Source organism: Balaenoptera ricei, chromosome X (assembly GCF_028023285.1).
Source record: "Balaenoptera ricei isolate mBalRic1 chromosome X, mBalRic1.hap2, whole genome shotgun sequence".
In the NCBI taxonomy this organism is placed as follows: Eukaryota; Metazoa; Chordata; class Mammalia; order Artiodactyla; family Balaenopteridae; genus Balaenoptera; species Balaenoptera ricei.
In genome coordinates, this window is record NC_082660.1 from 7,881,912 (window position 1) to 7,904,649 (window position 22,738).

At 48.7% G+C, this 22,738-nt stretch overlaps 1 protein-coding gene across 2 annotated transcripts in view; it reads left to right on the forward strand.

The window, feature by feature from the left end:
* CLCN4 (chloride voltage-gated channel 4) overlaps positions 1–22,050 on the forward strand; it is an 87,390-nt gene extending 65,340 nt beyond the window's left edge. For both annotated transcript variants that reach the window (XM_059910800.1, XM_059910801.1), the window contains exons 6-12: positions 184–390; positions 497–577; positions 1,540–2,085; positions 4,216–4,402; positions 4,919–5,317; positions 12,299–12,515; positions 18,824–22,050. In XM_059910800.1, the coding sequence (XP_059766783.1) occupies positions 184–390; positions 497–577; positions 1,540–2,085; positions 4,216–4,402; positions 4,919–5,317; positions 12,299–12,515; positions 18,824–18,914 (1,728 nt within the window). In that variant the 3' untranslated portion in view covers positions 18,915–22,050. The remainder of the gene's footprint in view (positions 1–183; positions 391–496; positions 578–1,539; positions 2,086–4,215; positions 4,403–4,918; positions 5,318–12,298; positions 12,516–18,823) is intronic.
* The last annotated feature ends 688 nt before the right edge of the window (positions 22,051–22,738 follow it).

The following is a 22,738-nucleotide window of genomic DNA, read 5'->3' on the forward strand; positions in this document are numbered from 1 at the left end:
TTAGGCGTTAATATAAATTCTCAATATAAAATTATAGCTAAATTAACAACTAAAGCAGCCTGTCTTCCATATGATTTAGCGAATCTCGGTTTGAAAGCTGCTCCTCAGAGGAGGGAGAGGTTACTTTCCTAGCCGTGGCGCTGAAGCGGCTCACTCCCCATCGCTCTCCATCCTGTGTTTCAGATAAAGACCATCCTGAGCGGCTTCATCATCAGGGGCTACTTGGGCAAGTGGACCCTGCTGATCAAGACTGTCACCCTGGTGCTGGTGGTGTCCTCGGGCCTGAGCCTTGGCAAGGAAGGGCCGCTGGTGCACGTGGCATGCTGCTGTGGCAACTTCTTCAGCAGCCTCTTCTCCAAGTACAGCAAGAACGAGGGCAAGAGGCGCGAGGTGAGCAGGTGCAGGATGAAGCGCCCTCCCGCCCTCTCCAGCCTCTCCAGTACCCGCTGATTTGCCGGAAAGGCCTCGGGCTGACAGGGAGCTCTTTGCTTCGCAGGTGCTGTCAGCTGCGGCCGCTGCCGGGGTCTCTGTCGCCTTTGGTGCTCCGATCGGGGGTGTGCTTTTCAGTCTGGAAGAGGTGAGCGTGGGCACCGGAGGGCACCGGAGGGCCCCGTGGTTCTGAGCGCCGAGGAACACATCGGGGGTCGGGGCGGCAGGAGGCTTCCCTCTCTAGCCCTCTGAGGGCTGAGAGATTCCTGCGGCTCATTAAGGAGCCGCAGTGTTCGCCATGAAATATGTGTTTTCAAGTCCTGTTTTAAAAATTGCCAGTGTGATTTCTGGGGGGAGATTTGCAGTCTTCTCTCTCGTTTTCATAAACAACATAATGAAGCATTTTTATGTTTTGCAACCCAAATGGATCCAGTCCAGCAGTCGGCCCACGTTGTCCGTAAAGGGCCAGGTAGCAAATATTTTAGGCTTTGCGGGTCTCAGGGCTCGGTCGCAACCACTGGGCTCTGCCCTTGTAGCGTGGAGGGCGCCACAGACAACACGCACGTGCGCGGCTTGGCTGACTTCCAACGAGACCTTCCCTATGGATGCTGAAGTTTGAATTTTATGTAATTACCACTTGTCACTAAGTCTTGTTCTTTTGAATATTTCACGTGTCACAAAATAATTCTCTCTTCCCCCAACCATTTAAAAACGTACAAACCATTCTTAACTCATGTGCCCTCCAGATACATCTGCTGGGCCAGGGGTTTCAACCCATGATCTGTTGTCTGGAGAATCAAATCAGAGGTTTCTTTTCTTTTAGGAGGGTGTCTGTGCTATAAACAGAATGATGATGAAATGTTCTCATTTGTCTTAAAAAATAGCGCAAACACACCTTGACTAGTGTCCATTCCAATTGTAGACATAGAGTCCTTTAACTATCTTTGTTAGTGCATTTGGGCCATCCTCACACCTAGGTTGAGGAAGTGAGTACCGCCCGTCTTTGGTCTTGAGTGTGACTTTATGGCCTGTGCCAGCAGGTGGGGCTGGGGCTCTGGGCGGCTCTTTCTGCCGCCGGTCTCTGATTTTCCACCTGTTGCTTGGTCGCAGGTCAGCTACTACTTTCCCTTAAAGACCTTGTGGCGGTCCTTCTTTGCGGCCCTGGTGGCAGCCTTCACGCTGCGATCCATCAATCCCTTTGGGAACAGCCGCCTCGTCCTCTTCTACGTGGAGTATCACACGCCCTGGTACATGGCCGAGCTCTTCCCCTTCATCCTGCTTGGTGTCTTCGGGGGCCTGTGGGGAACCCTCTTCATCCGCTGCAACATCGCCTGGTGCAGGAGGCGCAAAACCACCAAGCTGGGGAAGTACCCGGTGCTGGAGGTCATTGCGGTGACCGCCATCACTGCCGTCGTCGCCTACCCCAACCCCTACACGCGCCGCAGCACGAGCGAGCTCATATCCGAGCTCTTCAATGACTGCGGGGCCCTCGAGTCCTCCCAGCTCTGTGACTACATCAATGACCCCAACATGACGCGGCCCGTGGACGACATCCCCGACCGGCCGGCCGGGGTCGGCGTTTACACAGCCATGTGGCAGCTGGCCCTGGCGCTGATCTTCAAAATCGTCATTACCATATTTACCTTTGGCATGAAGGTAAGTGAAGGGGAGGGAAGGTGTCAGGGGAGGGAGGCAACCTCTGTCCTTCTGGGGATAGCACCCTAAGTCCCCAGAATAAGATTGTGACAGGGGGAAAAGGGGAGGTGACCTTTACTGAATGTTCTCATGTGCAGGGCACTTGACATTCTTTTATTTTTTTTTTAAATTAATTAATTAATTTATGGCTGTGCTGGGTCTTCGTTTCTGTGCGAGGGCTTTCTCTAGTTGTGGCGAGCGGGGGCCACTCTTCATCGCCGTGCGCGGGCCTCTTACTATCGCGGCCTTTCTTGTTGCGGAGCACAGGCTCCAGACGCGCAGGCTCAGTAATTGTGGCTCACGGGCCCAGTCGCTCCGCGGCATGTGGGATCCTCCCAGACCAGGGCTCGAGCCCGTGTCCTCTGCGTTGGCAGGCAGACTCTCAACCACTGCGCCACCAGGGAAGCCCTTGACATTCTTTTAATCAACAAGAAACAACGCTTTTGATAAACAGCAAGCCTATGGAATAGAGATTTATAACCCCATTTTACCAGTGAAGAAGCTAAAGCTTGGAGTATATCATTCATAAGGAGACATGTACAGCTTGGTGAATTCTCACAAAACATACACACTTGTGTGACCAGCACCCAGGACCAGGAGCAGAACGCTGGCAACCCTCCAGAACCCCCTTGTGTTCCATGACTGTTGCTTTTTGTGGTATTCTTACGAATTAAAAAAAAAAAAGTCTAGGGACTTCCCTGGTGGTCCAGTGGTTGAGAATCCGCCTTCCAATGCAGGCGACGCGGGTTCAATCCCTAGTGGTAACTAAGATCCCACATGCTTAGGGGCAACTAAGGCCGCCTGCCACAGACTACAGAGCCCACGCGATCTGGAGCCCCCATGCCACAACTAGAGAGAAGCCTGCGCACAGCAACGAAAGATCCCGCATACCGCAACTAAGACCCAACACAGCCCAAAAAAATAAATAAATACAAATAAATAAATATTTTAAAAAATTCTAAGAAGCTGTGTACTTGGGTGCAGTGGTCAAACACAAACCTGAATTTTTGCCTTAAGAACAAGGAAGGATGAACGTTATTAAATAGGTGACTGTCTCTGATGCAAAGGGGTTTATTTTCTTCTGGTGCCTGCTGGGAGAAGTCTGCTTTGAAGTTACAGGGGATTAAATGACGGGGGGATAAGGGGTGCTCAGAAAGGAACAATTTCCTCAGGAATGTCTCACACTCTGGAAATCACACCCGAGGATCCAAACTTAACTCGAATTTGGGTAAAGATCCACTTGCATCCTCAGATTGATGACAGCTGGGGGGCGGGGGTGGGGTCGGGGTGACATAAATGCAGCTCCCGGTCAGGATCGGCGGTCACATGCAGTCTCCACGAACAGAGTCAAGTCTGCTCTGTAGCAAATGTCTGATCACTAGAGAAATGAACATGTTTTTCACACAGCAAAATATAAAACACGCTATTACCTAGACCTTTCAGTTTCCATGGTCTATTTCTTTGCTGCATCTAGCCTGGCTTGAAAATATTCAGAATACTTTTCGGAAAATGGACTTTGTTAGGAAGACAGACCTGCTCCCCATCTCTCTCTGACAGGTGTTTGGCCACTGTACATACAAGGGGGCAGTAAGCCCGTGCCAAGGTTTTTGGAAGATGCAGGGCAGCTACACTGACGCTTTTAGCTTCTTTGTTTGACCTGTGAACAGTTGAAGGCCTTGCTTTTCCATTTTCATGCTGTGGCTTGACATTTAATTTTAAAAGCTAATCTGAATGACACGTGAGGGGAGAGAGAAAGTGGTGAGTATCTCAAGTGACAGATGTGCACTTTGAATGTTATTTGCAGTGGGGCTTATCATTCTTTAATCCACAGCAGGCAGACTAGGCCAGCTTTTGAAGGCGAGGAAATGAAAGTGTAAAATTGCATTTTCTCCAAGTCACAGTAGATACGACCAAGCAGGTGAAATCACTGGTCCCATGGTTTCCCAGCTGACCCATGTTTTGAAGCGTTGCCCCTCCTTTGAAGACCGAAGCAAAATGCAAGCTTGTCGAGGGGGCCTGAGTTTCCCGGCGGCGGGGCGGCGGGAACGGGGCCCCCTTCCCTCATGCTGCTTTCCCCGGCGCTCCCCGCAGATCCCGTCCGGTCTCTTCATCCCCAGCATGGCTGTGGGGGCCATGGCAGGCAGGATGGTGGGAATTGGCGTGGAGCAACTGGCTTACCATCACCACGACTGGATCGTCTTCAGGAATTGGTGCAGGCCCGGAGCAGACTGCGTCACCCCAGGGCTCTACGCCATGGTGGGAGCCGCCGCCTGCCTAGGTACCGAGTGTGTGTGTGTGTGTGTGTGTGTGTGTGTGTGTGTGTGTGTGTGTAATGTGAGTAGCAGAGGGCTTTTCTCTGCTCAGTCATCCGGGGACCCAGGCTGATGGGGTCTCCACCGTCTTGCAGCTGTACCGTCTACAATTGTGGATAGTCTCTACAATTCTCCACCTCGAGGGGTTCTGGTAGAGAGCGATGCTTGCTGAGTCAGAAACCTGCAGAGCCCACATAGGCGCCACTCACCAAAAAGCAAGGCGGGTCCTGGGTGAATAGACAACTTGCTGTCCCTCACGGGAGAAGAGCCCCTCAGTGAGATGCGACTTACGGCTCCTGATGCAAGGCTGTGTTTACCAAGACTGGCCTCTATCCTAGAGGTCTGAGCCTGGGCGCCGTGTAGGACTGTCTCCGCGGAACAGGTGCCGGGAGGGTAGAGCCGGCTTGTCAGTTTGCACAGTTCATGTCCTCTCGCGGGTGTGGGGTCGAGTCCTGCAATTTCATTCCTCCCTTTGGTTGCAGGTGGAGTTACCAGGATGACGGTGTCGTTGGTGGTCATCATGTTTGAATTGACGGGTGGTCTCGAGTACATCGTGCCCCTGATGGCGGCGGCCGTGACCAGCAAGTGGGTGGCTGATGCCTTTGGGAAGGAAGGCATCTACGAGGCCCACATCCACTTAAATGGGTACCCGTTCCTGGACGTGAAGGACGAGTTCACCCACCGCACGCTGGCCACCGACGTCATGCGGCCACGGCGGGGGGAGCCGCCGCTGTCCGTGCTCACCCAGGACAGCATGACCGTTGAGGACGTGGAGACGCTCATCAAGGAGACCGACTACAATGGCTTCCCCGTGGTCGTCTCCAGGGACTCGGAGCGCCTCATCGGGTTCGCCCAGAGGAGGGAGCTGATTCTCGCCATAAGTGAGTAAAGCAGGGAGGCTCACGCTTCACGGAGACGAACGGCACCCCTGTGCCCCGACATTCTCAAAGAGGTTCGAGAGAGTGGACGAGGGTCGGAGGGCTTCAGGCCAGGGTCTCTCACGCTTTAATGCTTATTCGTTTCACGTGGGCGTCTGGCCAGAATGCAGTAGGTCTGGGGTGGGACCCGAGACTCTGCATTTCTCCCGAGCTCCCTCTTAGTGCTGCTGCTGCTGCTGCCCCCAGGTCACACCGTGAGGGACAGTGTCCCGTCGGAGGCATTCTTGGCTGGACACCGAGCACCACGTTTGCAAGCAGCCCCCTGGGCCCCGCCCGCCAGGAGACACGCGCTCCGCCCTTTAGGGACTTCCTGGGCGAAGCTGAGCAGGACGAGGTGGGAGAGCGCGGGCTGGCCGGGCAGGCCGGTCGCGGAGACGGACTTGCAGGCAGGCTGACCGACCCAGATGCTGAGCTCTTGGCCTCAGGCGCCTCCCTCGGCGCCGCTCAAGCCCTTCACTTCGCGACTCTGTGTCCGGCGCCATCAGTTAGAGGCCCGCGTGGGTCCAGTCAGTTCCGTGGGATGCTTTTCCTCCTCGTGCGCTGACTGGATCAGCTGGGCTGAGGGGCAGGCTGCTGAGCTGGGAGAGCGGAGAGGGGATGAGGCCCAGCTGGGATGTTCCCGACACGGGCGGCTCCGAGAAGCCCGGGGCTCCCGTTGGCCCAGGGATGAGCGCCTTGGAGGGGGAGCGGGAGGTAGGAGGACTCCACAGACACAGGCCTGGGTGTGAGTCTTTGGAGGCCCGGGCAGGCAGGAGCAGGAGGCCTTAGCGGGCTCCCCCAGGGTGGTCCTTCCGGACTTCCCGATGCAGCGGGGGCAGGGAGCCGCAGAGCACATCCGCGGCGCGTGGTAAACACTGATGCCCTCCGGCTCAGCGCCCCTGCATCTCACGGTACGCCGGGGCCCATCACATGGCTCATGTGTGGCCGTGATGATTGTACTTCCAGAACATTTGTGAAGTTGGCCAGGGGGACTTTTCCAGGTATGATGGTGGAACGCCCCACCGGGAACACACCTTAGCTTATCCCTGCCCTTCGGTAACTATTTCTTAGGCTCTCGCTTTGAATTTCCAAAACCTCTTCGCGATGTTAAGTAGCTTGTAAAATGTTTTTAAAGTATCTTCATCAAAGGCTTTATAAAAATAAGTTTAAATAAGCTATATAGCCTCTGATGTTAGCTTGTTGCTCAAACATATTTACCTCCCCCAAAGCAACAGTTGATTTTATATTTTAGACACGAAAGTACATTTGTGCTTTAAGTGCTCCATGATGCTTCTCTTTATTATATGTCCTGTCGCTTAACAGGTAGGTGCCTTTAGGCATGACCATTGCCTTATAAATAATGAGATTTTTTTAGAAAAAGCTGTATAGTAGGGTTGGGTTTGTTTTAAATTAATGTAATCAGCAGGCTTTAAAAATTTATTCAATCCTTAAAATCTTTTAAGCAAAGGTTGAAATTTAAACACTCTAGTAATAAATGTCACGGAATCCATTACCTATTGTGCCGCTCCAGGCACACCTGCTAAGAGAGAGCTTACTAATTTTGCTGAAACCCATTACTGTAATCAAGTGGGAAGCAGTAATTGTCATCAGCCGGTTAGAGAAGAAATTTAAGCTTGCCAACCCAGCGCCCTCCTAGAAGCTATGTTTGGAATGTCTGAAGAGGCAACACACGGTGTAAATAATACCTTTATGCTTTCCATCAGACCGATAAGAGTACGGAAGCTGCCATTTACATGGTTTGCGGGAAAGCAAGGAGTGTTTGGCTGTGAGCAGTGAGAAAAGCTGTTTTCCTGCTCCGTGGATATAGAAAAGTCCTGTACTCCGGTGGAGAAATTCATGACCTGTATTTGCAGACTTAGACGCCCTTTTCCGAATATAGAAATAGGACTTGAGCATTGAGCTAGTAACGATCCCATGCCAATTTCCCTTTCAGGGGACTCAGGAGCAGAGATTTTACATAGATCCAAGATAAGAAAAGAGTAGTAAATGAGGCAAAGATTTTTTTCTCACGTGTCATGTTTAAAAAGGTGTCAGTTGCTCCCGTGAAGCTGAAAATGTCTTATTTTCAGTCTGTCTCTGGAATGCCAAACCATAGCTGTTGTCTTTGCTGGAGAGCCATTAGTCGCAGCACCTCGGAAACGTGGCCCTTTCACCATCACGTACTCACACGTAGGGCCATGTGTGGCCCTTGTTCAAGTTCCTGGTAGATGGGACTTTCCCTCTTGGGGCTCTCTGCAAACACGAGGCTCCTTCTGTGCCCGGCAGGCTCGGGCTCTTCTAGTCTTGAGTTCCACAGTCAAGTGAGGCTGGATCCAGAGAGGGCTCAGTGGGAAGCCGCGAAGATGATTAAAGGGATGGAAAGTTAGAGTCATGGGCCAGAGTTAAGGGAACTCTCATTTTCTTCGCCTGGTGGATGATTTGATGATGATTCTCCAGCATGTGGAAGAGGCCCACTTGCAGAAAGGGATCTATGTCCAGAACTGAACAACAAGATACGTGTCAGATCTGTTGGACGGGTTCTTTAGGGATAAAGAGGTTTCTTCCTGGGAGAGCTGTTTGTTAGTGATTGGGATAGGCCGTGGAGAACAGTGGTGCCATCTGCTTCCTTCTGCTGGGGATGAAAAAATACATGCAGAGGGACTTTTCCATGCCTTATAAACTATAACTTGTCAGAAAATCATCTGCTTTTCCTTCTAAATAGTCTTTACTTTTTTACCACATAACCTTTGTACTGACCACCACTATAGTTGCTTCTAATTTTCCATTTTAACCTTTCTTGTCAATTACATCTGTTTTATGGAAGCATTTTTTTTTTTTGGAAGCTTTTTTTTTAACCTTTGATGTCTGGCATCTGCCTAAGCTTTTTTAAAATTAAAAAAGATTTTTTTTATTTTGATTTTTTTTACTGAAGTAGAGTGGATTTACGATGTTGTGTTAATTTCTGCTGTACAGCAAAGTGATTCAGTTATGCATATAGATACATTCATTCTTTTTTATATTCTTTTCCGTTATGGTTTATCACAGGATATTGAATATAGTTCCCTGTGCTATACAGTAGGACCGTGTTGCTTATCTATGGAAGCATTTTTTTTCTTTTTTTTTTAATTAATTAATTTATTTTTGGCTGTGTTGGGTCTTCGCTGCTACGCGCGGGCTTTCTCTGGTTGCGATGAGCGGGGGCTACTCTTCGTTGCGGTGCGCTGGCTTCTCATTGCGGTGGCTTCTCTTGTTGTGGGGCACGGGCTCTAGGCACGCAGGCTCAGTAGTTGTGGCACGTGGGCTCAGTAGTTGTGGCTCACGGGCTCTAGAGCACAGGCTCAGTTGTTGTGGCGCATGGGCTTAGTTGCTCCACGGCATGTGGGATCTTCCCGGACCAGGGCTTGAACCTGTGTCCTCTGCATTGGCAGGCAGATTCTTATCCACTGCGCCACCAGGGAAGTCCCTATGGAAGCATTTTTAATGAACAGGATGATAGCGTATTACCTCCCTAAAAACATGATTAGAGTTTCTCAACCTTAACGCCATTAACATTGGGGCTGGATCATTCTTTGTTGAGGGGGGCTGTCCTGTGCACTGTAGGATCAACCCTGGTCGCTACCCACTAGAGTCCAGTAGCAACCCCGTCCCCCCAGTTATGAGACCCCAAAATGCCTCCGGATATTGCCAAGTGTCCCCTGAGGGTGGAGGCAGAATTACTCCCAGTTGAGAACCATTGCTCTAAAGCGATTGTAATCACTTACTGGATATGTGATTGTTTCCAGTCTTTTAAAATTTCTTGGCCTATCATAGCTTGTGGAATTCACTTTATCAACACTTTCCTCATTACCCTCCTTGCACCTGGCATTATGATCGTACTGCTGCTAACAAGTGGAATGTCAGGTTGAATGACCTTAACAGGCGCTCGTAAAAGGTACATCATTTTTCAGGAGCTGCAGCCACTGAGAGTAGTTGTGGTAGAATAGAACAGCAGACCCCCAATACTAACAACAATTTTAAAAAGTTTAGGGGCTTCCCTGGTGGCGCAGTGGTTGAGAGTCTGCCTGCCAATGCAGGGGACACGGGTTCGAGCCCTGGTCCGGGAAGATCCCACATGCCGCGGAGCAGCTAAGCCCGTGTGCCACAACTACTGAGCCTGCGCTGTACAGCCCGTGCGCCACAACTACTGAGCCCGCGTGCCTAGAGCCCACGCTCCACAAGAGAAGCCACTGCAATGAGAAGCCCATGCAATGCAACAGAGAGCAGCCCCCGCTCACCACAACTAGAGAATGCCGCGTGCAGCAACAAAGACCCAACGCAGCCGAAAATAAAGAAAAAAAAGAAAAAAAAAGTTTAACTACTTGATCTTTACAACAAAAATGAAGTTTATTACATTTTTTAAAGTAAAAGTAATACTGAGAATGTTGGGGAAATCAGAAGCAAAAGAGAATTAAAAAGGTGCCCACATTTTCAACACCGTAGAAGGCTCTGGTTAATATTTAGTGCTTTTCTTGTCTTTTAGGCCTTTTACACATGTAATGTTGGGCTATCTTTTTTTTTTTTTGGCTGCTTTTCTAACACGGGTTCCCATGAGTCCCTGGGGTCTGGGAGCCTATACTCTCACAGCACTGGATCATGCCCTGGGTGAGGGCTTGGTTTACGCTTCCGTGCAGGAAATATTTCACGTAGCACCCACCATGTGCTGGTGCCATCCCGGGAGCTGGGAGCACAGGGCTGGCAGCAACCAGGCTCTGCCCTCTGTGAACGTACATGCTGGAGCTGGTTGCAGGCATTTTGGTGACAGGTGATTTCTTGTCCAAAGTGGGAGTAGATGGTTCCCCCAGTAGAGAGATGAGGAGAGCTTTCTTGCTGATTCTTCCATTCACCAGCTTTCGGCTGTGCGTCGTACCTCCACCCCCGAAGTTCAATCAAGGCTTTAAGATAGGTCTTTATAATAGAGCTCCAAAGTGGCCTCACAGAGAGCCCTTTGGAGAGAGCCACAGCTGCTCCTCTTGGACTACCAAGGAGCGCTGCTCAGGTCTCCGGCTCTGACCCCAGCTGTTGCCTTCGATTCTTGTTTGGCCGTGGATAGCTCAGGGCTTTCCTTCCGAATGCCTCCTTTGTGAGATAGGCTCTGTTCTACATGACAGGCAGAGCCAAGGACACCGACGTTCAGTAGACCTACCCTCTCGTTCATCCACTTGTTGGTGGATTGACGCATGTGCGCACTTGGCAGATACCTGTTCTGTGTCTGCTGTGTTCTCGTCATTGTTCAGGCACTGGGAATGCAGTACTGAGCAAGAATTCACGGAGCTAGGTGCTGTTAGAAGCAGGGCTCTAACCCAATCAGTAGCTTCAGAGGCAATAGAAGCTTGTTATTCATTTCAACAAGTGAATTGACAGTTGGCTAAGTTGTATTTGGTTTTATGAGGGGGCTCAGCAAATCCATGTGATCAGTTCTTGATTGGGTTTTGTGGCTTGATCCAATCCTGATGTTCAACTGGATTGTTGAAATAGATGGGATTCCCGTTACATGGGACTTTTAGAGAATCGGTCGGTCTATGAAAATGAGCGATAAGTGTGTGTTGACTGTTGCTGCCCACCTTAGCATTTCAGGACAGAACCATCTCGATTTAGGAGAGAAATGCACAGTGTGTATTGTGTGGCATCTGCGTCTGAAAACATGTTGTGCATCAGTGTCATCTGGTATTTGTGGTTGAATTGTACTCCATTGGATGTAACTCGATTGAACCTGACCCACATACTGTGCAGGCATTTGCCCAGCAGGCCCTCTGTTCCCCTTTTAAACAGCGACCCTTTTTCAAACTCAGTCTGACCCCGAATGCTGCCAGTTTTCCATTAGAGTACTCTGTTGCAGTAAATGGCTTTAGAGCCAGCAGTTAGAATTTTATTTTTCAAAGAACAATATAGGTGAATAGTAGTCTTTGAGAAGGCAAAAAAAAATGTATTATAGAAACCAGGATCCATTTTAAGGCAAACCTTGCTGTACATTTCCCCTAACCTTTTCCCATGAACCAAAAGGAAGATTAAAATTCCAACAGAAGGAAAATCGCCTTGGAGAAATATCTTGAGACCAATGGATTTATTTCATGTGTGACTTAAAATAGCCTAGGTTTCTAGTACCGCATAAAGCTGTATTTCTAATGAGTTCCTGTTACCCTAGTTTTCTTCAGCTTTCTTTCACGTGGGCCTGCCTACAGATAGAAATAGGCTAATTGTTACCATAACAGTTTTACTATCTTTCTTTGAGAAATCCACAAAATGGCCCATATTTAAGAGAGGCGATCCAAGGGGTTGGGGGGGAATGCAGCTTTTCTAGGGTTATTTCTTTGGTCCCAAGGGTCGTAGTTAGACTGAGCTGCGTTTCTGGGCTGTGAGCCTAGGATGGTCCTCTTGGTTTCTTGTTCCTTTCAGGATTTATAATGCCATCTGGGCCAGTTATACGTTAGTTTGTAAAAAAAAAAAAAAAACACCAAACCATGTATTAAGGTCATTGGGCAGCTAAGTGAGGTTCCTTTTCACGTCAAACCTCGGCCCCTGATGAGGTGAAGGTGTGTCAGGAAAGCAAGGGTGGCAGGCCCTGGGCCCGCTGGGTGCCCTGACGTCCAGGCAGAAGCAGTGCATTTCCCTAAAGGAAGGAGCCTGGTCGGGCCCGCGTCGCAAGACTTTGGCAGTGAATGATCAGGTCACAGCAGGGGGGTCTCGCACAGCATTAGCTTGAGAGAGAGGGATGCCAGTTTCACAGATGTTTGGCTGAAGCTCCAAGTTAAGAATGTAGAGTCTGCCTGCTGCGCCCCTCCTCTGCGGGATTCTAGGCTGCTGGGGGAGGGAAGTCGTGTGTTACTGTGGGATGGGGTGGGATGGGGTGGGGGAAGGGACCCCGCAAGGGAGCCTCGTGGGGCTCACCGTCCTGCTCGCCCATTCCAGAGAACGCCAGACAGAGGCAGGAGGGCATCGTGAGCGACTCGGTCATGTACTTCACCGAGGAGCCCCCTGAGCTGCCAGCCAACAGCCCGCAGCCCCTGAAGCTGCGGCGCGTCCTGAACCTCAGCCCTTTCACCGTCACGGACCACACCCCCATGGAGACGGTGGTGGACATTTTCCGGAAGCTGGGGCTCCGCCAGTGCCTGGTGACGCGGAGCGGGTGAGCGGCGGGACCCTGGGGGGAACAAGATGAAAGGGACGCGGGCTCAGCCCTGGCGGGACTGGCGGGGACCGGGGCAGGGGGGTGGGTGGCAGTGCTCGGAAGAGATGTCAGCAGGGGAGCCCAGGAGGAGGAGTTGCCAGCGAGCGTGGGACGCAGGCTTCCCGGTGGGGCTGCTGTCTCTGCCCTGAGGTTGAAGGTTGAGTCCCGAGGGGAGGAGCCAACGGGGAGGGGCTGGGGCTCCCCCGCCCCCCCCCCCCGCAGCGGTCCTGGCTCTGGGAGGAGGTTCAGCCTGTCCTGCTGCGACGTTGTGCTGTGACAACACGTTCCTGCACATCATGGCGCTCCGCAGACACGAGCGACGAGGATCTCAGGGCTGATGAGAAAAATAGGGTTAGGCGCACAACGCTCCAACACTTCGTCAGTGACAGATTACAAAAGAGTGACAGATTAAAAAAAGAGAGATGGGAATCTCATAAAAACGGTCAGACATTTACACACATTAAATGGTTGAGAGGTATATCAAAAAGACAGTTTATTGTCCCTTCACCTTGAGAAAACCCCGCAGTTGGCTTGTGGAAGCGGGCATCGCGAGGGCTGCGGCTGAGTATTCCCATGCCCCTGGGTGCTCCCGGCCGCGGGCATTTTTCTCTGTCCTCCTGGAGTTTCTTGTGGATGAAATCACCCATAAGCAAACGTGAGGTTCACAGTATGCTCAAATTGCTCCCTAATACATCATTCGGTTCGAAACAACTTCACGTGTTCAAATGTTATCGCAGAGCCGAGAGGTTTGGTGGCCCATGGCATTGTCTCCGCCGCAGCAATATTGCTTTCGCTCTGTGTTATCACGAACCAGGAAACCAGCACTGCAAAGATCAAAGATTCGTGATGATGTGAGAGGTGCAGTGCTCCGTGGGCCGTGCTTTGGGCTCAGGGGCTCTCCCTAAATTCCAGGGCCTCAGAAGCTTGGGGGGAGCGAGAGATTGGCTTGGTGGAGACATCGGTACCAGGGCGGCTTTCTTCCTGCCGCCCTGCTCATGGCTCTGCAAGGAGCTGAATTTGCACTTGATCCAGAGAACTCTCGGCGGATGGGACGAGTGTCCTTCTTAGCTCTGACTGCAGCTGGGGTATGTCTTGCACATGGGGAGGGGCAGTCAATAAGGAACAAATAAATGTTTGAGGCTAGAGGTCATTTCTGCTGGTGGTTTTTAAAGGAACTCAGTGGTTCTCAAACTTGAGCAGGCGTCAGAATCCCCCAGAGGAGTAAACCTCTAGGTTAAACCCAGAGTGCCGGGCCCCCCTGCAGTTACTGATCCCTCCGGCCTGGGAGGGGGCCCGAGAATGTGTATTTCTAACCAGCTCCCAGGGCTTGCTGCTGGTTGGGGTCCCCACTTTGCAAACTTCTGAAGCCCACCGATGAAGCTGAATTTCCAACGCTCGGCAGAAATACCACCGTGATCACCCGTGTCGTCTCAAGTGTGTAGCAGTTTCTCTTTTCCTTTAAAATAATAATGTAATGTCAGTTATCATTGGAATCTCCAGTTCTGGCAGGAAATGCTGCCCTCGACGCCCGCTCACACCTCACGGAGCCCCGTGAGGTTTTCCTGTGAAGATCTGGGTGTCGAAATTGGCTCCGAATGTTCTGCGAGAAAACAATCGCACCCTCTCTCTCGCTCTACATATTTTAAACAAACACAGATGCTGATACATTAGTGCTGGCAAGAGATCCTTGTTTGCGGGGCCTTTCATCTTCTCGGGCTTTGAGCCAGGGCAGGCACGGCTCAAGCCAGCTCGCGTTTTTGATGTATTCCGTCGCCATGTGCCTTCCCTGCTCTAGGCCGAGCACTCGAGCTCGTACCCTTGACTCGCGTTGTCTGCAGGATTTCTCAGGGCCTGGGCTCCCAGGTGATCGTGAAAGCAGACCGGGAGCCAGGGAAGTCTTTGTCTCCCTAAGGCCAGAGCCTAGGAAGCCTCCAGTGGCCAAGAGTGAATCTGGGATTTTCTCCACAGAGGATCTAGAAAGAAAGAGTGAGCAGGGAAGATGGTGTCAGCTTCCACCAAGCCCTGCTAGGTGGGCCTTGGGGGCCTGGGCGGGGTGGCCTTCTCACAAGAGCCCAGCTGCTCTAATCTGAATTATGTTCATGGTCATAGATGGACTGTTTATCATTCCCCAGATTCACTTGAACTGCTACCCAAAGGGGCTGGAAGTTTAAACACTTGATTTATATCAAGTAGGACATTTCATACCACTAACAAACCCCGCTGGATTTAATGCTGCCTCCTTTTGGGAGGACGTTCAGCTTGCTTCTTTTTTGATAGTTATTGTCGCAGGCCAGGGCACAATTTATGCCAGCACCCAAGGCAACTCCTGAATTCGTATTTCCCCAGAGCCATGATAACCAGCTTGACTTTCAGACATAGTTACCAAGCTTTAAGACGAGGCTGTCAGGACTGCATGTGCCTGACCTTTTGATATTATCTCCAGGATGACTGTGAGGAAACAAAACCCAGGCTTTATAGATACGGGAGGGGTGTCTGTGTGTGTGAACAAGTCGTCTTTTCTCAAAGCGGCATGGGTTTCATCACCATCTTACTGAGCATCTCTGCGAGGGAGAACTGGAGGAGGCTCAAAAAGCGTTTAAAAAAAAAACAAAATCAAGGCGCTTGTCATCCACCGAGGAACATGGCCGTCACCCAATTTGAGTGGTGTTCCCCAGGTGTTCTGGAGGGCAGTGTCCTCAGCCAGGCTTTCAAGTAGAAAAGAAATGTCCGAAAGAACAAAGGAGCCTTTTAAGCTGAGGGACTGTCTGCCAGTTGGTGGCCGCCAGCCACGGAACTCCTCCCACCGCGGATGAAAAGGGGCTTCACCTTTTCACGGGCTGCCACTTCTCTGATGATCGCAGCTTTCTTAGTGGTGTATTACAGGCGTAAGCTGCTTGCCTTCTAACTATTCCTTTTTTGATTTTAAAGGGAGTTGAAGGACCGTTATGGACTGAACTGTGTCCCCCCCGCCCCATCCCCGAATTCATATGTTGAAGCTCCAGCCTCCAATATGACTGTCTTTGGAGATGGGGTCTTTAAGGAGGTAGTTAAGGTTAAATGAGGTCATAAAAGTGGGGCCCTAATCTGATAGGGCTGGTGTCCTTAAAAGAAGAGGAGACACCAGGGATGCTTGCACAGAGAAAAAGGCCGTGTGAGGACACAGCAAACAGGTGGTGTCTGCAAGCCCAGGAGAGAGACCTCTGGAGAAACCAAACCTGCCAGCACCTTGATCTTGGCCTTCCAGCCTCCAGAACTGGGAGAACATACATTTCTGTTGTTAAGCCACCTACCTAGTCTGTGGTGCTTTGTTACAGCAGACCAAGCTGACTCCGTCAGGACGCAGACTCAGCTTGGCAGGTTTAGTATAATAGCATCTTGTTTTATGGGGCATCTTCGATTTTACTGTATTTTTATAAATTTTAGAAATGTGTTTAAAGTGATCTATGAGCACTGTTAAAGTCAAGTAGCTCTAAACAGCTGGAAGGAACAATTCCTGGCTCTGTCCTCCTTCACCACCCACCCCCCTTTCAGGCAACCACTTTCTTCCCCCTAAGAATTTTGTGTTCTTGAATTAATAGACTTTATTTTTCAAGCAGTTTAAGGTTTACAGCATAATTGAGCAGAAAGTACAGAGTTCCCTCTCTGGTCCTCTCTCTGTTGCCCTTACTGTCAAGTCTTGCATTTGTGTGTTATATTTGTTGCCGTTGATGAGCCAGTATTGAGATGTTATTATTAACTACGATCCATTGTTTACATTAGGACTCGCTCTTGGTGTACATCCTGTGGGTTTGGGCAAATGTATAATGACATGTATCCACCATTGTAGTATCATCAGGAATAGTTTCACAGCCCTAAGAGTCCTCTGTGCTCTGCCTATTCGTCCCTCTCTCCCCTCACCCCCTGGCAACCACCGATCCTCTTACTGTCGCCATCATTTTGCCTTTTCCAGAATGTCTTAGCGTTGGAATCACACAGCGTGTAGCCTTCTCAGATGGCTACACTTTTCACTTAGTGAAGTGCATTTCAGGTTCCTCCACGCCTTTTCCTGGCCTGCTGGCTCATTTCTTTTTAGAGCCGAGTAATATTCCATTGTCTGGATGGACCAGTTTGTATATTCACTCACCTACTGAAGGACATCTTGGTTGCTTTCAAGTTTTGGCAATTAGGTATGACGCGTACATCTTCTAAGACTAAGGACATTCTTTTACATAACCACTGAGCCATAAGTACACAAAATTAATGGTAACTCAATATATCACTCAGTACCTAGTTCATATCAAATTTCAGTCCAGAGTTCCTTTAAGGTTCAGACATTGCATTTGGTTGTTTTGCCTCTTTCGTTTTTTATCTAGAACGGTTCCCTGCCTTTTTTGTTTGTTATTTATGACATAGATTTTTTTTTTTTTTTTTGATTCGGTTTAAGTAGTTTCGAGTTTCGGGCAGTGTTCCAATGTAGATGATATCATAATGTCAGCTTTTCTGACTTTGTTGGTGATAAACTCCATCACTGGGATGAGGTGGGGATGGCCAGAGCCCTCTGTAGTAAAGGGACATTTTTCTCTTTGTACGTAATCTGTGGAGGGATACTTTGAGACCATGTGAATTTTCTGTTTTCCAGCAACCATTTACCTGATGGTTTTGGAACCCATCGATAATTATTGGCTAAACTAATTATTACATTGGGGGTTGCAAAATGTTGATTTTCTAATTCTTTTGTGCTTGCTACATTTTTTCCCCATCTTTTTTTTTTGATTATCATGTGAGTCATGGTGCTTTCTTTCAGTGTTTTGTCATCTGTATTGTCATTATTCTTTTTGTTTAGTATGCTTTTAAAGGCCCTTTTTGCTATTTTCCTCTCACCTGAAGATGTTCCTATAAGATGGAGGGGCAGAGGTAGTATCTGCTGTCTCCCCCCGTGTGATAGATGGGGAAACTAACACAAGAAATCAATCGCTTTTTCAAGGTTAAGGTCCAGTGTGGTCAGGGACAAGGAAGTGAGAATTCTGGCCGACAGTTTCACTAACCAGTGTCCCTTTCACCAGCTGTCACTGACTGGAGTGAGTACTGCTCCGGGTACTTGCGGCCCCTCTTCATGTTCACTTCCTATTCGTAAGAGATGAGTTTCATAGTTTAGCTTTAATTAAATAAATGGCAGTGTATTACAGTTGTGTTTTCGGAGTTTTTTGGTATATCATCATTTTACCCAGATACAGAGTAGAAACCTGTCATTTCCATAGCCGTACAGTATTCCAGGGTGAGACTGCCATCCTTTACTTCTCTATTCTCCTCCTCTTGGGGATGATGGAGACATGGTGAGCAGCGTTTTGCAAACTAATTTGGCAATGGAACTTCTTTTCTCTGAAGAACTTGTGTACATCCCCTTCTTTCAAACCTTTCACTTTCCCCAGGGGGCATGATTTGACCCCAGCAGGTGGTTATTTAAGTATTTAATAAATCGAGAGTGAGGCATGATCCAGGGGCACTGTTCACGTTGTCGTGTTTGTGAATGGTGCTCCCTGGAGCTGGGTGCAGTATACAGTATAGGTGGCCCTATACCAGGGTCCCTGGGAAGTGACATCGTTTTTGTAAGTTGAAAGCCATGGAATTTTGGAAGAGCAGGTAATTTACATGTCAAACTTTACCCTTCCAGTAAGATAGATTTAAAATAGAACCGATTGTTATCTTATACTTAAAATTTCTTATGCTTAGAATGCCTCACACTTGGAATTTCTGCGGTGTGGTCAAGTTTGGACAATGGCTTTTGTAAGCCCTTTTTAATTGATTATAGTCTTGAAATTTAGGGGAGCATATGAGTCATCATAGGCTTACTGCTGTAATAAACAGGCCTGCAATCTCAGTGGCCGAACACAATAAAGGTTAATTTTTCTCCCATGTCACTCACATCCAGTGTGAGTTGCAGCAGGTGTGGGCTTTGCACCACACAGCCATTCCAGGACCCAGGTCTTTGAATCTGGTGGCTCCGGATTCAGTCCTCTGTGACCTCAGCGTCCTTCACTGGCTCCTCTGTCTCGGGCTGGCAGATGAGGAGAGAGAGGAGATGTGCAGGTGACTCGGGAGGGGTATCTCTCACCTCCACCCACACGCCATTGGCCAGAGCTCACTCAGTTGGACCCACCCATCCGCAGGGGAGGCTGAGAAATGTTGTCTCTCCGTGTGCCCGGGTGGAAGGGGCGCTGGGGATTAGGGACAGGCACGAGTCAGGATTGCGAGGCTGACCCCTTTTCTCTATTTTGTTTCTTCTCCAGGAGACTTCTTGGTATCATCACGAAAAAGGATGTTCTGAGACATATGGCCCAGATGGCAAACCAGGACCCTGAATCCATCATGTTTAATTAGAAACAAGATGGCAGTTTCTTTGAGAAAAACACAACTGTGTCATTTGAAAAGAAATAAACAAATGATATGTCATCCTAATAAACGGTCATGCACTGGGGGCAGTGGAAACAAAAGCTTTGTTTAAAAGGAAGGGAAGAAGAATGAAACTTAGAAAAAAATACATTGGCGAGTAGGCATTTTATAGCTTTAACCCCTTATGAGTTTCAAGCTGTGTTATGAGTTTAGTAACTGCTATGGGGGCACGTGGGTGGGTGTAAACGATATGGTTTGTACGAGGACATGGAAGACAATTGCTGAGTCAAGAAACATTTGCCCCTTCTGTTGAAGGCTGGTGTTGGTGAAGCTTTGAGTCTGAAAGGCCAAGGGGTATTGGCGTGTCAGCGTCCTTATTTATTGGTTCCTGAGGTTTGGCTGCTATGTTACTGATTCAGACTAAAGATATTTGCACTTACTTTGTTGGAAAAGAAAAATTAAATGTGAACATAGTGAAAGCTGCAAGTATGCTAGTGGGTTCACTCGTGACCAGCTGTTGCTGGCTCCTGTTCTCAGCCTGTTATTTTGCTTATCTGTCGCTTTCTGAACCAACATTGGGTCACCTGCCATGTTGAGTATGAAGAAATCATTTCTCTATGCGAGACCAGCGTCTTGGGACTGCGCGATGAACTGTCGGAGCATTTAGCGCTGCACCGTTTCCTGCCACGAAAAGGATTCATGCTTATTTTGAGGGTATACATGCCCATCATTGCTTTGCATCCCCATCGCATTTGCTTCATTTATTTGTTGCTGTTGCCTGTGCATTCTTAAATATTGATCAGTCTAGCGCTTTCCAAGGGCCATGTCCTATATTCTGCCAGCTTGCCGTAGTGGCTGAATTTCCAAATAGCATATACGAGAGTCAAAACAGGCTACCCAGCGTTACTACTTATTTTTCCTCTCAGATCCTATTAAATACGGCTGCTGAGAGGGTGAGGCAGACGAGTTCTCAGTGGGAACTCCTCCAAATGGGCTGCAAGAGAAATGCTAAATTGATTCTAAATCTGTTCCATTCTCTTCTCTGTAGGATGCAGAGCTTTAATGTGTAAGCATGCGCTTTCATATTAGCAATCAAAGCGCAGAAGGACAGAGTAAAATTCGAGACAGGCAATTTGAGCATTGGGTGTCTTTGAACTGAACGTTATGATACATTTATTCTTTTAGTCAGGACTTCTGTCTTGCCCGTGGGAAGGAAGTTGTGTTTCTTAGGTCCACTGGATGATCTGTGTAAGACCGATCCCCCTTGCCCTATCACTTTCGTCTTTGTTCTTCCCTTTTCACCGAGTCATCCTCATCATTGGATATTGATGTATCAGGCGTGCATTTGGCTGCAAATGATAGAAAACTGAACACAACGAAGAGCTGCATAAGGAACCTGGAGGTGGGCACTCAGGACTGTCTCCGTAGTATCATCGACGACTCACAGTCTTTGGTAGTTTCTTCCTACCATCCTTACCCTTTCTCCTTTGGGTGACTGCCTTGTTGTCGCAAGATGCTCATGAACCGCCAGGTCCGATATCTGCTTTCTAAGCAGAAAGAGGGAGGAAGAGGCAAATGACAAGCCGCAGTGTCTGTGTCGGGAAGGCAGTGCTTTCCCCAAGATGCTCGGCTTTTCCTCCACTGGCTAGACTTCTGTCGCGCGGCGCCCCCAGCTGCGTGTGAGTCTGGAAAGGAAAATATTTAGCTACGTAGGCATATTACACTGAATGAGATTGAGATTCTCTGAGTAAGGAAGGGGGATTGCTCCTCGGGAGGGGGATATTGTCTGCTCTGTGGGATGCTGTCATCGTGTCCCTGTCAGTCATTCTCTTTCTCACTGACCCCCTCCAAACACTCTCCTGTGACCTTATCGTCCCCCACCCCTCCTCTTGGCTTTGACGTAGAACTCCCAGTCGGATGCCATCGTTTCTTAGCCCTAATTAAAATGTTCATTCTAGATAAAAACCTAGCTATAAGAGGGTTTCGTGCAACTTCTAGTGGATACAAGAAAATATACGGATATGTTTTAACCTGACTGAAAACTTAAAGGAGTTTAAGTCAGATCACGCTGACAAATTATGGAAAATATGTTTCTGTAATTAATTGGCCTCCTCCCAAATAATATCAGATAGCCACTTCAGTGTAGAAAGGTCAGTCTATACTAGAGAATGTAATCTTTGGTCCTATAAGAGAATGAAATTTGTTGTCTCACTCACAGCACCTAAGTACTGAGTAACGGATCCTAACATTTTGTTGCTATTGAGGTTTCCATGGAACAGTGCGCGTGAAGCTGGATTCTCCTGGACTTTCAATCCTAAAAAGTCTTAATGTAGTTCCCTTCTTAACTCCCATGTAGGCTCTCGAAAGAGTCTTAGTCGTAGCCTGGATTTTTATAATCCAGGGCACCCTGTTAGCCGAAACAAGGAGCTTCAGAAGGGAACACGAAACAGTGAACAGACGGCCAAAGGTCAGTAAAACCACAGAATTCCCCCTCCTCCAGCTGAGGCCTGGGAAGGGGAGGGGAGAGTTGACTCTGGGCCGAGGTCACCGACGGGGCTTGTGTCCTCTCCCCAGTGCTTAGCGTGGAGACGTCCATGGGGTTCAGAGGGCCGGCGTCAGACAGGCAGGTCGAGGCCGGGATGGGGGGGCTTGCGGCGTCACTGCCAGAGCCAATTGCCTGCCTTCCCTGGAGCCCTGACCTGTAGCCACCGGCCCAGGCCTCAGACACACTCACGGGGAACGCACTGCTGGGCCCTTCGTGGCACTTTCTCATAGAAGTACGTGGATGGGGATTCTGAAGGTGTTGGCTGTATTCAAATGTAGAACTTCATCCACTTTACCTGGTGATCTGATGAACGAGATGAGTAGATCTGCAATGTGGACGTGAAACCAACATTTCTTAGAATACTGTTTTTGTTTCATTTTCCACAACCAAAGGCTGTAGACATTCGTTGAACTTTCTGGATTCTTTCTGAATTGTTTTTTTAATGTAAATAAATATAAGTACATAATGGAAAAGGAGTTCTGTAATGAGGCACATCAACCTACTTCTTGCTCTTTTTCTATCACTAAGGGAATGTGTTGTAGAAGGACAGATGGCAAATAAAAAGCATCCCGAATGTGACATGTGGATTTCTTGTGTTTTTCAGCGCATCCCCTGGGAATGCAGATGTGCATGTGGCTTTTACGGAAAAGCAAGTGTGCTAGAAACAAATCTGTATTCAGTGTTTGCTGCTCCTTAGAACCAGGCAATCTTAAAGTTCTCTATTTGATATTTTCTGACGACTTGATAAAGGAGAAGACATGTCAATAGATATTTTTTTGGCCCTAATAAGTCACAGAAACTGAAAAATTTCCAGCAGTTTGTTTCACTTAGGTGAGAACTGGTTCCTTTAAATTATCAACACATGCAAAATCTGTTCAGTATTCATTGTATTTATTATTCAGATGCTGAACTGGAACAGGTGAGAAACCCAAGGAGGAGAACTATTGAATTTCAAGTAATTATAATATTATGTCTTCATTTTCATTTCGCGTGGGCAGTGTTTTATCAGACTCAGCTTCTAACCTTTGAAATGGTTGACCTGAGCGAGGAGCCTGTCTATCTAAGTTGGGAAACATGAACCAGACTCCATTTTCACCGGCGCAGTCCTAACTATTTATTTGCCATCCTAGTTGTGCTGGGAAAAAGATATATTCGCATTTGGTGTTGGAATGATGACATAGCAATGCGGGTTTTTAAAAAATTTATTGTAACACTCTGTGTAAACGTTGGCACCTTACTAAACATTACATGTTTGAACTCTGTTTTT